Genomic DNA, 16509 nt, shown 5'->3' with positions numbered 1-16509 from the left:
AGTAATAAATTAAAATGATAATATTAAATAAATATTTTAAATGAATATTTTTTACCCGCATAATAAACTGACTTCTTTAACTACATTTTATATTCCACAGTATCAAGGGAGGGATGGTCAATTCGTATGTACATTACGTAATATGAATACGAGGTATTCCATAGTCGATCCTAGCATTCTTGTACGTCTTCTTTTGCCAAGGAGCTGCTCATTTTTATGGCCTGACATGTTTTGTTGTTCTTGTTGCCACTGGCAGCCGCATTCCTCACCCCTTTAGCCATTTTTCTCTTCGGTTACCTACACAACGCCATGTGTCTTCGCCTTCCCCCTTCCTAACTCTACATCCGCTCTGGTTCTTTTATTATTTTTTGTACATTTTCAACTGTAATCACATCATTTTACATCATATTTCATACTTCATCTTGTTTCGGGGGAATGCAAAAGAAAAGTGAGATGAAAGGGGAGGAAGGACCCGTCAGCTGCTGCCCTTTCTTCTTGGCCCTGTATTCCCGTGTCCCTGTATTCCTGTGGCATTTTTCTAACTGGCTTTTGGAGGAGTAGGTGGATGTGCAGGACCCACATCCCCACATCCGCAGCTGAGGTTGGACGTAATCACAAATACTTGTTCGGGGCGCGCAGGAAATTACTTTAATCAGCGGCCCAAAGAAGCACAACGTGGCATTAGGGTTACGAGGAAACGCCAAAAGACACCCAGTATGACATCATCTTAGAGCTGAGATATTTTTTAATATTATTAGAATACAGCTAATTCCTATAACTTTGAATTTCCGCAACCGTTTAAAGATTCTCATTCAGCAGAGCAATGAATCAATGTAAATAACCCATCGGAAATCCTTCGACAAATTAAATTAAATACTAAAATTGGGAAGGCTATGAAAAGTCATAAAACCAATCAGAGGACAATGCGAAAAAACGTTTTGGTTCGCAATTTTATTAACAACAGCCATCGGAGAAACTTTCGGACTTGAAGTTTTGCATAATTTCCAGTTGAACGGTCACAAAAGAGCGGAACAAAGCCCTCAAGGGCTTGGGGATGGGATGGGGCAACTGTGGCCGAACATTTAACGACGCATAAAATTTATAAATATGGGAAGGAGAACGGGCTTCCTAGATGGGTCAACTGCGCATAATTTTGCATAATTAATGCAAATTGCAATTTTTATGTATTTGTATTGGCCGAATCCTCGGGCTTTTCTCGGATTTCTGCTTGTTTTGTGCCCCCTTAAATCCGTTTTTTTTGCCTTCTCGCTAAGGACATCAATTGGAAATTACAATGTAAATTAACTAGATGTAAAAGTTTTCCTGCAGCTCAAGCTGTTTGCTGCATACTTGATCAGATGAATTAGGACTCGGTTCGCTCGACTTGAGTTCACTTGAGTTTGGCGCAGTTGGTTGGGCTGAGGACTAAGGACTGGGGACTCCGGTCTCCGGACTCCGGACTCCAAATAGAAATTGATTTCTGGGCCCAACCCAGTTTGCCGCCCAGCGACGGAAACTGGCAAGAGGCGGAAACATTCGCGTCAACATACGCTCCTACACATTGGCAACAGTTTGGCACGCATATCGGATGCGAATCGGGTAAACCGGGAAAGTAAGTTTCGAAATTGGGCCGACAGCCTGACAGCCGGGAAAGCTGCGTGCCAGTCCCCTAAACACGACAGGCGGACAAAAACAAAGCAGCATTAAAAACTCATCATCCGGCCACGTTGCAGCGCCATGAGGAAAAATGCCATGCGATGGAAAATGGTTCTCGGATGGGATGGAATGGGCGAACAGCGAAGGAACGAAGGAAAAGCGGGCCAGTGCAGAGAAAATCGGGCGAAAAGGCAGCGAAAATCTGCCGCCATTGCTGCTGCCGGCAATCGCAGGTTGACTGACATTTGGAATGCAGCGGAGCTTCGTTTTCCTTGTCCTGCCGCCTCGGGGCCCACTTAAGTGGTAAGGATAACAGCCAACTGTTGTTGGCAGCTGGCGCTGGGACAATGAACTCTCCAGCCGCCACTTGAACCCAGGTAAACCGATCTAGCCGGCCCACTTTTTCCCACTGCCGGGATAATTGAAGTTTGGTGGCGCAGCCATTAATTCGCTTTTTAATAAGAATTAAATTGACAGAACTATTTATTAAATTTAATTGCTAACCGATAGCCCAGCCATGAGATTAGTTATAATAATTATATAAAATCTAATTTTAATTTTAATAAAGCCGATAAATTTATTTAAAACTATTAATTACCTTTTGAACTCTTTAGCCCGAATCGCTGTCATCTTTGGTTCCTCAAAATCCATTTTAATTAACTACCAGCACAAATTTGTCTATTTAAGGTTTCCGAATTTGTGTATAAAAGCCAATTCTAGTGAAAGCAAAACCTTGTATAAATGTTATTATCGTTAATAAATAAACCCTTCCGTATTAGTGCATTTCTTCCCAATAAACACATTCCAACTCAAAATCAGCCAATGAAATAAACATCATTTGCAAGGGATTATCATGATGTACTGCTGATGGCTTCGACAAGGGGCATCGTCCAACAAATCAAACAGTTCGGGCACGCCATAGCATCATAATGCGCGGGATTATATGCAGCTGGCATGCCAACCAGCGATTACATATAACCATACGCCAATCATTTAGTTGAAGTTGCCCCAAACCTTGGGGTAAATACCTACATGTGTGCGGTGGCTCTTCAGTTTCCGTTCGAGTGCATACGGAAAATTAATTGCTTTGCACTCGAGAGTACAACTTTCGGGTCTTTGCCCACCCCGCTCCTTCGTGTTGACATTAATCAATGACAATTTGGCATGGCCAGGCGCGTCTTCGAGTAGGCAGGAGCAGAAAACCGGACAAGAGCCACTCGAAAGTGTCAATATCAAATGAATTGCAATTAAGCACAATCCATCAGGACATGTGTGAGTGGGTGGAAGTGCGAAAAAGAGTTTGTCACCCTCTGGCGATGCCAATTAATGATCGCCCAGCTGCAATCGCATTCTCGGGCCACTTAAACACTTTGGGCGTTGACAATTAAAATGTTCCCACATTTCGCCACCTCCTGGTCTTCCTGCCCTCTCATTATACCAAAGTCCTTCAGCGCTGAAAATGGGACAAGAAAAAACTGTATTGCCGGCTGTCAGGACCTTAAAATACCTCGTTGCATGTATCTTTCCTTGGTCAAGATATCACCAAACTTCGATTAGATCCTAGGACAAGAAGAATCTCTTGTAAATATCTTTTAGTTAATGTAAGAAATTAAATTTAAACTCGATTGACAATGCGGACTTTAATTAAATTTTTCACGAGATGATAGTTCTTACCAAAAAAATAATAGTTTTTTTAAATCGGTCGTTAACTTATAGCTACTTTTTTATTTTTCCCATTTTGTATAAATACAGTGTACCCTTTTCATCTCTGAATACCGGGTATAAAAAGGACAGCGGACGTCATACGGTTGTCTCGCTCTGCCTGCCGGAAACGGAAATGATAAGCGAGTGTCAACTTGCCAACTGCCTTTTCAGCTTCCTCTGCCGGGCGAATGTGTGTTGTGGTTTTATTTTTGTAGAATTTAATTAGAAAAGTTAGGTGGGCCTGGTCAGGTGCATGGCCCTGCCGCCCACCCTTCACCTCACGAGCTGCTGAAGACGCCTCATTTACTCTTTTGGCACAAAAGTCGAAGCCACTTTTGATAAGTGCGTGTTGCGAAAAAGTTGCTCGAATTTCCAGCGCCACCGAAAACGTGACAAAAACTTGTCAATGCATATGAAGTGGAGAGGCGTCGGGGTAATGGGGGAAATGGAGAGGAGGTCCACCAGCAGAGGTCCAACAGAGCGTGTCGAGTATGCAAAATAGGATGGGTTGCAAGGACAGCGACAAATGTCCGACATTAGCTGGAGAGCCAACGCAAAAAAGGTGGAATAATAACATATTTTACTGGGCCGAAAAGCAAAATACCCTAAAGTTATTAATCCTTAAAATAAGGACTTATCAAGAAAAAATCTAAATACAATTAATTTAATAGAATATTGAAGATTTAAGATAGGACTGACACAACGAATTACCATTGATTTAAAGTTTAAGTAGCTTAGGAAAAATAAAAATTTTTTAGTTTTAAAGTTTCTACTTAAAGTTTTCCTTAAACATATAATTTTAAAATATTTATAATATGTATAATATTATTAATAATAGTATAGTAAAGTATAAAGCACATCATAAAGCCTTTTTTAAGGATACATTTTAATTTATAAGTAATAATCCATTGATAACATAAGATATTGAAACACAAACGGAGCTTGGACTGGTGTTCAGCTTCCAACTCCCTTCAAAAACCGAGGGACCCCCTGGAAGAGGATGACCTGGATGTGGAAGTGAGAACTTTGGGCAGGACAAAGTAGAGGAGCAAGTTCGCTGCTGGTAACCTCGTTTATTATGTCATCGGGACAGCGAGCGGCGAAACCATTTCGAGGGCGCAGTGGGTGGTGCGAATGGGTTGATGGGTGTTGCAGTCCCCACAGGTGATTGAGCAGGTGTGCAAAAGGGGGTGGATGGGCGGAGGTACGTGCCCGGGGCAGAGGCGTAAAAGTGTGCGCACGACCAAACCGCGTGGACGAAAAGTTTCGCAGGTAGAGTGTCGTGGGAGACCCACTGGAATGCAGCGGGTCGCATCGGGTTCTCCACCTTGCCGGGGATCGGGTGTGCCGGAATCGTAACTGCAAACTTATGCAACTGGGCAACTGAGCTTGTTTAGATTTATAAGCTGCCACTGTCCTCGGATGGGCGGTGTCCGGTAAAATGCATTGAAGGCAAAAGTTGAGTGCGGAGTTGATGTTTCCTATCAGCAGGCAGCAGAAATTGAAGTTTGCCTCCCCCTGAAGGCAGACACAATGAGGGCTCTAAATAAAGCTCGAGCAAACGGGAAATTAGGTTGGGATGTAAGGAAAGCTAACTCAAGATATAGATGTAGTTATTCAATGAGCCACTTTTAAAGTGTGTTACTAAAAACGAAAATACCTAAAGAATTTTCTGCAAAGAAAGTTACAGGTTTTAATAATACAAATTCTAAAATAGGCTTTTAGAAATCTGTCAAGACATGCAAAAATGTAAGTTTTTAGATTAAATTTAGATGCCAATCAGTCTTGAGCAGTCTTTGATGGACTGTAAATTAATAGTAAGCCACAATCAATTTTAATTAAATCTGGTACATTTCGAATTCTAAGCAGGAGGCCTTTTTATCTGAAGAACCAAATCTTTATTGATAGTTTGCGACGAAAGCTACAATAATATGTTTTTAAAATTGTCAGTAAAAACTAAAAGACACATAGCATTCCCCTCCCAGTCAAAAACATTGCTCACAAAGGTTAGGCAAATCAAAAAACAACCAAAATCCGAATGCACCGTGCATTAGGAAGTACGGCGATCATCTGGAGGAATGCCGGTTTGTGATGACCACTACATTGACGAGTGTCATGACCTGCCAGAAGGACGCTTGCCGCGTTGGTGGTTCGGCGGCTTCTCATCGGTCTGTGTTGCCTTTGCGGTGGCGCCAATTGATATCGTAAAGACACACATGCAGATCCAAAAGCACAAGAGAACCATTTTAGGCACGACCCAAAGGATATACATGCTGAGGGGTGAGTAATTGTAATACAAAAGAAAATAGACAATTTAATAACTATACTTGACCCCCTTGAGAATCTATTAAGTATGAGAAAAAACTATAGTCTTCGCAGTTTAGATTTTTACTCAAAAGAAACAGAAAACTTTGTAGTTACTTTTTGGGCTTCAGATTCACTGATAAAAAATGGAACAAATAAAATCTATTAAAAAATATATTAAATTGCATTATTTAATTTGAAAATATTTAAATCAAGGTCGAAAATATTAGATTCGAGGTTAGTCCTATTTACTTTAAACATTTTTGTTATTAAAAAAAAACTTTATGGTCAAATCAAAGTTTAAAATATTTAAAGTAACTATAATTGTTATACATAATATTTTCAAATCTACAATAATTAAAACCAATTAATCTCTATTACAGGATTTTTGGGTTTTTATGACGGCTTTTCCGCTGCCATCCTGAGACAGATGACCAGCACCAATATCCATTTCATAGTGTATGAAGCTGGCAAACAGATGGAGTACGTCAAGGAGCATTCTTATCTTGGGAAGATTATTTTGGGCTGCGCGGCGGGAATGTGTGGTGCCGCCTCTGGAATTCCAACCGATCTTCTCAACGTGCGGATGCAGACTGACATGAAGGAGCCGCCGGACAAGCGACGCAAGTATTTTTACCTAACTTACGAAATACCGCCATCAATCTTAGGTTTTCTCTCGCCTCGATTCCAGCTATAAGAGCGTCTTCGATGGCCTAGTTCGGATTCCCAAGGAGGAGGGCTGGAGGGCATTGTACAAGGGTGGATCGGTGGCTGCTTTGAAGACAACTATAGGCACTTGCAGCCAGATTGCCCTATACGACATTGTGAGTTCCTCATTCATGGTATTAAAATAAAATAAATTAAAATATTTAATCAAAAAAGATATATTAGACCGAAATAATAATACTTCAAATAATATTTCTATATTTCATATTTAGATTAAAACCGAAGTTCGAGAAAATACTTCTGTGAATGACGGCGTCCCCCTGCACTTTCTCACCTCGTTGGTAACATCGATCATTTCGTCTACGCTCACTCATCCCTTGGACGTGGTAAAGACCATTATGATGAACTCCAGACCAGGCGAATTTCCCACCCTCTTCCACGCGTCCATTTACATGATGCGCTTCGGCTTCATGGGACCCTTCCGAGGATTGGTACCCACGATAGTGCGAAAGGCACCAGCCACCACTTTACTATTTGTTTTGTACGAACAGCTGAGGCTCCATTTCGGAATTTGCTCTCTGGGAGGGGATAAATTCAACGGGTAAATGGGTATATAATTAGAACTTAAGGAAAACTTACAAAATTTATAAAAATAACATTTGAACTTTTAATAAAGTTTTTATACTACAAAATAAATGTATAAAAAATTAAATAAATCATGGCAAATTTAGATCAATCCTTGTCTATCAATAAATCATGTCAAATTTAGATAAGGAAAATGAAAAATCAAAACCATGTAGCCCTAGATCATTGACCCAAAGACCGCTTTCCTTCCGCCCAAGAAAACATCAACCACAACTGGTCGCATTATAAATTGATTACAACTCGCAACGTGACTAATGAACATTAATTTGTCCAACTCCTTGACAAGGAGGACGCAGTTGTGCCGGCAAAGTTGGGGCTAAATGCCAGCACGTGCTGTGTGTATAGTTCTAGTTTAGATGCCGCCACCGCCACGATGACAACTAGGCGTATGAGCAACAATGCCCAGGCCCCGATGGCGGAATCCACCATCGCAGCAGACATCCTTCCAGCTCTCCAGCGCCGCTTGTGTGGGTGTCGTGTCACGTAAACGTGGGTAAATGTTGCACGTATGGATGGCATTGTTGTGGGTGGCTGGTGAGCATATGGAGGACACTCCGGCCATTACTACACACGCACCCACTCTCGGCTACCCTTTAATCGTGATTGCAATCATTGTGGAAATTGAATTTGTAAGTAGGCAATTTTAGGACGACGGCAACGCGCAAAAATAAGAATAATGCGACGCAATGAAACTGAATTAGAGCTCTCGACTTGTTTTCAAACGCCTTTACCCTAAAAGTGGGTACAGTCAAACAAATTTTTGAATATAAGGTCTCGTGAAAGTAATGTGTCTTACGTTATTTTATTTTTCATATAACGATTCTTAAATCTTAGGAATAAATAAAATGTAAAATGTAAAGAAAACCATACATTTTTCCATCCATTTAAAGTGTTAAGCTTCAGGTATTGAATGAGAAGCCAATTAATTAGGTCATAATCCACGCAAATTTATCCTTTGTAGATATATTTTCTAAAAGTCATACAACTTTATGAACTAGCATTTAGTTTTTTCCAGTGTTAATCGTGACTCGTCTTATAGCCCAAACCAACACTTAAACGTGGCTCCCACGATTTGCATAAATGCTTAGAGCGAAGTTTATGACTGACTTGCGATTGCATCGACGATGAGTTGTGCCTTAGATGGCGGAAGACAAGGCGGGGGGTCAGAGGTTGTGGATTCGTTGTTTTCTGTGCCGCTTCGCAGGTTATTAGTCGCTCGGCTAGCACATTTTGTTTACCATTAAAACCATTTGCATAGTTTGTATTTGTGCAGACGCTTTGCTCGCAACGTTTTGCATTATTGAATATAACGCATACGCACCGTTGACCCGTTTTTGGTGCGGGCTTTGTGGGCGCTTCTGTGTGAAATCAATGTGGATTTGAATCCTTTATGAAGGTGCATGCACCGTTTATTTGAGCTGGCTCGGGCCGAGATTGTTTTGCAAATACACACGAGTCCGAGGCCAGAAGTCAGGAAGTTACCAATTATTTGACTAGTGGACAGGATGCCATTGAGGTCACAGGCTAAAATAAGTGGGCTACGGCGTTATTGTTTGAGTAGAAGGATGGTTTACTTAGGTTTAAACTTTGCTTAAGTAAATACTTAAACCAAACTGAAAATTTGTGTATTATTTTGTTAGTAAGTATCCTTTTACTAGGACTGTATCATTTTCTAATAATATGCTATATTTTAGGTTCTGCAATACATAAATAATATACGTATAAAATTTTACACTTTATGATTTCTACAACCTATGTGCTATCTCTTTTTATCACTAATTTCATAGTAACCAAAGTGAACGCGGAGCTGCTCGAAACTGAGAAATGTAATAGCCGTATTGGGCACCATTCGAACAACACATGGCACTATGCCGCGAAAGGGTCCCCGCAATCCAAAGCGCATCATATATCCAAAAGCATGTATCAATCCGCTAGGGTCCACCATCCTGAGAGCTCTTAAGTTTTCTATGGGCTTGATGATCGGGCCACAGATGCAGGCAGCCGTCACGGAACTAATCAGGTGTACGAATGTGCTATCGTGCTTCTGATTGAACCACACCATGTAGATCTCCTTGGCCTACAAAGTAAATAAAGAATATAGGGAAATCTCAATCAGATTGTTTATAGAAATGTCCTTCCTAGAGCTTAAAATATATCGATATTTTCGATATTTTGACAAAACACATATTGAATCTAGAAAAATAGCAAACTGTCGTGTACAGTATATTAAGAAATATTCACCTGATCGTAGGCAGCATTTTGACCGATGGTCATGAAGCTGGACCGAATGAACGAGAGAAGACATCCGCTGTAGAGCTTCGTCCAGCCCTCGTCCCTGGTCACACGATACAGCCCGTCGAAGACATGGCGGTAGTTCCACCGAATATCCTTGGGAAGGGCGCGGTTTACTTGCATCCGGGTGTTTACCAACTCGACGGGTATGCCCACCACACCCGCGGCACATCCCGCCAGGCCAGCAACAAACACCTTGTCCAGCAAGTCCACAGGATCGTCCATGTGCTCCTTGCCCTTTTCGTACAGATGAAATCGAAGCGATGTGTATGTTAGCTGCCTCGTCAACTGGGCACTCAGGCCGTCGTAAAGGGAAATAAAACCTAAGGGGTTTTACCAAATCATAAACATTAAATTAGGGTATAGAATCCATGGGTTACCGATGTAAGATAAGCAAACAAATTAAAAATTAAGTGAACAATTTTAAAGCCCTCAAATATCAGAATAATGTATTGTATATTATCTTAGATCACGAAATTACCATTCGTCCGAATAGCCCGCTTCAGACTGTCAGCCATGCCCCTATCCTTCTTGATAATAACCATTCGCGACTCAATCAGGTCAAAAGGTGCTGTAAAACACTGCGCTATAGCCCCCGCCACACCGCCGCTCCACCAACGGGGACGTATTCTAAAATAGTTGATTAGGAACACGTTTAACAGGATTAACAGAGGAGCTCACATCTTTTCGTCATTGGAAGTCTCGAGTAAAACAGCCAGCTTGATGATTTTTGATATATCTGCCTCTGTCGCGTCTTTATACTTCTCTCTGTTCCTATGTCCATCAATCTTTTTTTTCTGCCTCTAAGGGGACTTTTACAGATCTGATTAATTTGACAGGGAAGTGAGTGTGTACTTTTGTTTATTTTGCCGAAATAGGAAAATGTTTTCCCTGTATCCGCCAGATATACTTTTAATATTCTGTATTCGATTTATTTTTTTTTTTGCAAGTCAAAAAAATATTTCCTAAATTCATATAAATTTGTAATAAAATAATATGGCAGTCCATTTAATTTTTATAATTGCTAATGTAGATAATTTTTTTGAGATTGAATGACAAATTTTGGTATACTGACTCAAAAATCACAGGTCTAACGTTTTGTGCATTAATTATTTGGAAATAAGTTGCATTTGCACAACTTCCTCCATCTTCTGGTACTCCTTCCTTGGAATTCCACCCGTCGTGTGTCATTCACGACATCCTGCCCATCCTGCCACTAACATGAACGTTCCTCGTCCTCTAATTGCTGGCCAGGAGTCCGAACTAATTGAGCCGGCTCCTCCTTTTTCCTGCTCCGCAGTTTCCCAACTTTCTACCTCGTCGCTCAGGGATGGCAAGGAGTGACATCCACGCAGGTGTTGCAACGTTGCTGAGTAATTTGGCATAGTTTCGTGGCTTCGAATTCGACTCTCCCCCGGCAGACGGCGCAACTTTCGGGAGTCCTCCGATGCTCACACAGTTGTCATGGCATTATCACGGCCATTAGGCATCAGCCACCGATGCGAGTGTGTGCCACCTAGCTGCAGTTCGAAATTGGTTGCAACTTTGGGACATATTAGAGGCAAAGCTGCGGGGGCGCCGCAGAAAGTTACTTTCGATGCTGCGCTGTAAAGTTGGGGGAATCGTGGGTAGCATTTCGGACAAGTTGAGTGGTTTCAAATTGTGGATCCATCTTTAAATTAAAAAGTTATTCACAATAGTTAAGTAGTTCATATTGTGTGGCCATAGGAATTTTAGATCTGCGAGTAGTCACAAAAAATATGTAAAATATTGCAGATTAGCAGTGTTACAATTAAAATACTTTTTGAATTATAATTTTCAGTTTACGTCCTGTTTATCTGGGTTTACTATTTACTATTCATGAAAAATCTAATTATCCCTAAATAAAAATTTTAATTGACTGTATGAAGCGCAAGCCAATAATCACTCAACAAAAGTCCGCTAAATGATTAACCAACTGCAGTATTTATGGCATACTTTTCAGCGCAGCGAATGGTTTCCTCATTAGGCGTCGAAAGCGCAGCGCCATCAATCAAGTGCTCAATCAATCAATTCGCCATTTATTTTACTGCCTGCCATTTCAGTGCACATCGGCAAAATGCAATTGGAAAAACAACAGCTACAAAAATTGCTTCCGCACAAAATTATTTATTTGAATTTTTATGAGCCAGCACTAAAAAATTGATTCATAAATTCCAACTGCGCAAATAAACTAACACAATAAGCCATTCGATATTCTGTCCCTCCACAGATATATCTCAGTTTACAGTTAGTCGTAACTGCAGGGGATGGTGAGGGGGTTCGGCAGTTAAACTTACGTAGCCCCTGCTCCCTTACACACTTTCGCCCGCGTTAGCGGAATATTTTTCCTTCTTTATTTCTCTTTGGAATTGCTCCTTTCTTGTTTTTTATTTCATTGAGCTTTTCAATTTGCGCGTAATGTGAAATAATATATCACGTATGCACTTGCTCACTCCCCGGCTAACTCGCTCTGCAAATTTACTTTTGCAAATTTAATGCTCCTATCCTTGAAAGTTTCCGAAGTAACGCGTCAATTTGATACGCCTCAGCATTGACGGTATGTTCGACTCTCTGTTTTTGGCCTGCAATTTTTTCTGGTGGCACACATTCTTCGGTAAGCCCCCTTCCGAAACCCGAAAAACCCCTCTGCGTGTCTGTTTGCAAGTATCTTAGGTTATTAGAAAAGTTTGCGGCCTGACTAAGGGGCTGCAAAAAGTTGTCAGTCGAAGAAAATTGCATATTGAAGTTGTTTAGGCCATTTCGGACAACCAAAGAAGGGAATTCTGGAATCTGATCTTGGGCTGATCGTTTTGCACTTCAGCTTGGTCTTTAGGCAAATATGTCAAGTTACTGATACACAAATTTAGAATGTAAATTCATTCTGGGTGTTAGAAAATCTTAATATCTTCCGTAATTTAAATTAAATATATGAACTGAATCACCTGATTAATCAGGAAAAAAAGATTATTAAAAACGATGAAAGATAACCTATTACGATAAAATAAAATAATCAAAATTCATATATGGTTCGACAATTAATTTGTATAGAAGGTTCGACAATTAATTTGTATAGAAAATCAACCTTTATTTTGTAGTCTACGAATTATATTTAAAAATGTTTTTCTGTATTGTATAAGTAAGTGTCAGGTATTCAATTGCAAATATTATAATTAAGACTAACGTTTTTTAAGACGCCATCATCTGCAACTCTAACTTCAATTTAAATGCAGTTGCAGCGCATGCAACAGTCTATAAAAGAACAACCAAGATATCTTGGCCGCAAGTCCCTGCTAAGCCCCATCACACCCCCTGAAGGCAACACTTACCCCCTGCATCCGATGGCAAACTTTCGCCAAGTATAACAAACAAGAGCTTGCAACGGCTGTCGATGCCGCTCCGCTCAAACCACATGTAATGCAGCTGCAAGCCGACAAACTTGGCAAACTCAGTGGGGGGATGAGGGGGAAAATCGGGAAAAGTGTGACAAAGGCGGCCAGGGGAGTGTCGGAAGATTCTATCAAGTTTTTCCCTCTTTTTTTCTTCTCTGTCTGCTTTGCCTTTTGTGGCTTGTCTGGTCGCCCCACTCCTGCTGCCGCCTCTTTTTGGCCAATTTTCGTGTTGAACTCTTTTGAGAAATGTTTTTGGCCAAAATATCAACATTGGAACAACTGCAGACAGGGATCACAGGTGGCAAGTGCAAATGACCCAGGAAACGGGACGGGGCTTAAGGGGCTAGAGGTTAGAGGTCTCCGGCGGGGCGACAATCAACTGGTCAAAGCTGTCGCAGGAGTCACTCAAAGGACCAGGCCCCGAACCGGTCACGAATCGAAGCAACCGGAGCTCCCGCAAAGTGCTACGAAAATTCTAAATTCCATTTTACGATAATGCAACTTGGCAGAAAGCCAAAAAAGCAAAAAAAAACAAGCAAAAAAAGTAATGAAAAAACATGGCGAAAGATTGATAGTGCCGACGAGCCAAGTTGGCCCTTGGTCCGAATAAGGCCAGAATTTTGACCTGCTCGGGCATCTGGGCAACATGTGCCGTAATAATAATAACAATACAAACATCCAGTACAAACAGCTGCGAATTCACTGCAGTTGTTGGCCAAACAAACTGTTCGATACCGAAAAAGTTACCATGTATTCACAAGCTATAAAGAAGAAATTCTTTTTATGACTTTATAATGGTTAGGTTTCTGCACAACAAAAAATTAATAAAATGTAAATTGAGACAAATATTTGTAAATATTTTTTATATATCAGTCAATAGACATGTTTTAATTTTTTTAAATTTTAAATCAATTTATTCTGATCGTAGCACAATAAAATTCTTTATGCTTCCCTTTAGGTTTACTCAAAGAACTAAAACCGTTAGGGAATTTTAACAAGGATTTTAGTTCTTATTTTATTTTATTGTTAAAACATTTATTCAACCCAATTATATTACTTTTCTTAACTTTCCTTTTAGTACTTATACCTAAAATTGGAATACCGCCCATAAATATTAACAATTAACTCTAGTTCCTTCCATTTGCAGACGATCAGGATATCCGCAACCCCAAAGACGTACTACCCGCTGCTGGGGCCCGCAGAATGGCGGATATACCGAAAATACCCAGACAAGCGTTCGAGCCCCGTGGCTCCGGGCAACGTGGCGTATGCGCAATTATCAGGCAACCGCTGCGAGGCGAGACATGCTGAAAAGTCGAGCCATGAGTCGCCTTCAAGCCGGCTCTCTGGGCCAGTCCAACCTTAACTTCTGCTGGGTTATTTAAAGTTCGCGTTATTAATAAATGCCTCGGTGGGGCAGTCGCTCTGCCTCGCCTTTGGTCTGATATGCAGCGCTTGATTAGTGCAGGGCCTAACTTATGGCCAAGGGGTTCCCATCGGCTTCTGGGCGGGAGGCGTGCTGGGCCCTGACTTCCTGCAAATTACCGAGAGTTTTGCTGGGCGCAAAGTTTGGCGCGTTATCGTGGAAAGTTTAATGGAACTATGTCGTGCCGTGCAGCGCCCCCAAAACAGGCGTTCCGAGTCAGACATACCAACCACCCAAACCCCGCAAACCACCAAACCCCACTCTATCCTTGGGTGCACTGCATCTGCAGTGGCGGGGATCGCGGTGTAAGTCGTCCGTGTTAAGCCTAGATGGTTCTCAGCAGGGTTTCGGCTAATTGCTGAGGACACCCACACATTTGACAGATTAGTTAGCACAAAAATTAGAAGCAAAATTGGGTAGTGCAACTAATGAATTAATTATTGTGGGAGAGAATAGGAAACGGAAGCCAGGCTATGGGAGAAATTCGTTAATAAAGAAATATGGCACAACTTTGGAATTTAAATCGAAATAAAATAGACAAAAGGATCAGTGCTGCCATCGCTTAGCTTGAAAAACAGGACAGATAAGCCACAAAAAACAGGGAAAAAAAGGACAAAAAATTTAAAAAAAGGACAAAAAAAAGGACAAAAGTAAATGCGCCTCCATTTTTCTGTTTTTACCAATGGGTTATATATTTACTTAGTATAAATGGATTTTAAATAAAATTCAATTATGTAATGATCTACTGCGCCCGACTCACAACCTTCTTTGTTTGATCATTTTACCATGGTAAATTATTGTGCGTATACGTAATAATCTAAAATTATTAAAATAATAAAAGCATTTCAAGTAACTATATTGGTAATACAAAAAAATTTAATCTGCGTCAAACCCGAATAAGAGTCGTTGAAATTTTTTTCTGACAAAAAAGCAGAGAGTAAAAATTGAGAAATTTGTAAAGTGTTTTCCTCTTTTTTTTGCTACAGAAAAAATCGTACCATAAAGAAAATCCATCGACTGCTTTACGTCTCTTTAATAATTTGTAAAAAAAAATATTTTTTAAGAGCCGAACTATAAAAATGATGGTTAGAAAGGCATTTTAGCATATAAAAACAGGTTTATACACTTTCGACTAGCAAAAATAACACTCAAAACCTTATTTTTGAAAAAAGGACAGATTTCCGGATAGGGGATGTTTGAAATTTTTTCCGGATAAAGCCGTTAAAAAAAGGACAGATCTGTCCGGAAAAAGGACAAAATGGCAGCACTGAAAAGGATAAAACTTATTTGCTTTGTTTTAATTAGTTTAACCCTCTTTTTGAACTACTTTAATTTACCGAAACCTCTTTTCCGGGAATTGTATAATTAAAGAGCTAAGTGCCTTTAGCTTATTCGATGTAGATTCCTAAATATTTACATATTTAGGTATTTAACATTTATTTAACGAAATATTTAAAACTGATAAATAAATATATAAATTATATCGTATGATTAACTACAAGAGGGGTTAACGTTCCAGAGTTGATTTAGTGGTGGTTAGTGGTTACTATCTCGCAAATACGCTTGGCCCATGCCAATAATGAAGATGCCGCTCCGATTGTTGACTGTCATCCGGCGGGCAGAGGCCCAAGAATCCCAGAACCCCATGTCGCATCAACGCAATTTGACCCACAATCGATGGTTTATGGTAAGCCAGGGGGCGTGGCCGCCGGCGGGTCATGTCATCGGATGGAGAGCTCGATTGATGACTGACAGCGGGCGGTGGGAGTGGCAGTGGGCGGAGGGCGGAAGGCAGGACACTATTGACTCTCCACTGTCTGTTTGTAATTATCCGAGGAATATCTGAAATGGTTTCCTGTTGCCTGCAGTTAATGCGCCTTCAATTGTTGCCCCAGGCTAGGAGCAACTTCCTCAAAAGGCATTTAAAATGTTGAAAAATCTGATGCAGCGGCAAACGTTCCTTTTTTTTGCCCCATTTCCTGTTTACAGACATTTAGCAAAGTTTTCCCTTTCACTCCCTGATGTGCAACTTAATTACTCTGTGCTTCCCACATTTGTTTGCCTTTAGTTCTGCACAAACAGAGAAGCTCACTGTTCGTAAATAAAAGAATGAAATAATTAATGTTTACCCCGCGTTCTTCATGTTGATTTTGTTGTCTTCATTAGTAAATTATACCCATATGGTCTGGAGCTTAAGGTAGGTAATCCTCTTTGGTTTTTTCCATAAACAAGAACAAGAGTTTAACTTCGGGGGGACACTTGTTGTTACTGGCATAAATATCTGAGGCTTTAAATATTATCCTAAACTTTTTTTTAAATATCACAAGGGCTTAAGATGCGAAAAGACCTTAACAATAGGACTAGGAACAAAAAGTTTTCTTTGAAAAAAAAACATTAAACAAGAAA

At 40.5% G+C, this 16509-nt stretch overlaps 2 protein-coding genes across 3 annotated transcripts; one reads left to right on the top strand and one right to left on the bottom strand.

Annotated features, from left to right (window-relative positions):
- The first annotated feature begins 5062 nt into the window (after positions 1-5062).
- Dic4 (Dicarboxylate carrier 4) lies at positions 5063-6990 on the top strand. Of its 2 annotated transcripts, none has more exons than XR_011418733.1 (5): positions 5063-5177; positions 5230-5640; positions 6048-6287; positions 6356-6488; positions 6603-6744. XR_011418733.1 is itself a non-coding variant. In XM_070215582.1 (5 exons), exons 2-5 carry the CDS (start codon positions 5439-5441, stop codon positions 6933-6935), a joined length of 912 nt encoding a protein of 303 aa, XP_070071683.1. In that variant the 5' UTR covers positions 5063-5177; positions 5230-5438; the 3' UTR covers positions 6936-6990. The 2 variants fall into 2 exon arrangements, 1 of the variants encoding a protein (XP_070071683.1); XM_070215582.1 differs by having other exon boundaries at positions 6048-6291; positions 6603-6990.
- Positions 6991-8640: 1650 nt separating this feature from the next.
- On the bottom strand, positions 8641-10309 carry LOC108067030 (mitochondrial dicarboxylate carrier). The gene is made up of 4 exons (XM_017155851.3): positions 9949-10309; positions 9749-9897; positions 9217-9590; positions 8641-9052 (listed from the first exon to the last, which is right to left on the bottom strand). The coding sequence occupies exons 2-4, from the start codon at positions 9810-9812 to the stop codon at positions 8735-8737; spliced, it is 756 nt and encodes a 251-aa protein (XP_017011340.2). The 5' UTR covers positions 9813-9897; positions 9949-10309; the 3' UTR covers positions 8641-8734.
- Positions 10310-16509: the final 6200 nt, after the last annotated feature.

The sequence above is a fragment of the Drosophila takahashii genome, chromosome 3L, assembly GCF_030179915.1.
Source record: "Drosophila takahashii strain IR98-3 E-12201 chromosome 3L, DtakHiC1v2, whole genome shotgun sequence".
NCBI classification, from domain to species: Eukaryota; Metazoa; Arthropoda; class Insecta; order Diptera; family Drosophilidae; genus Drosophila; species Drosophila takahashii.
Note: the sequence above shows the minus strand (reverse complement) of the source record. Positions and strands in the feature narration are given on the sequence as shown.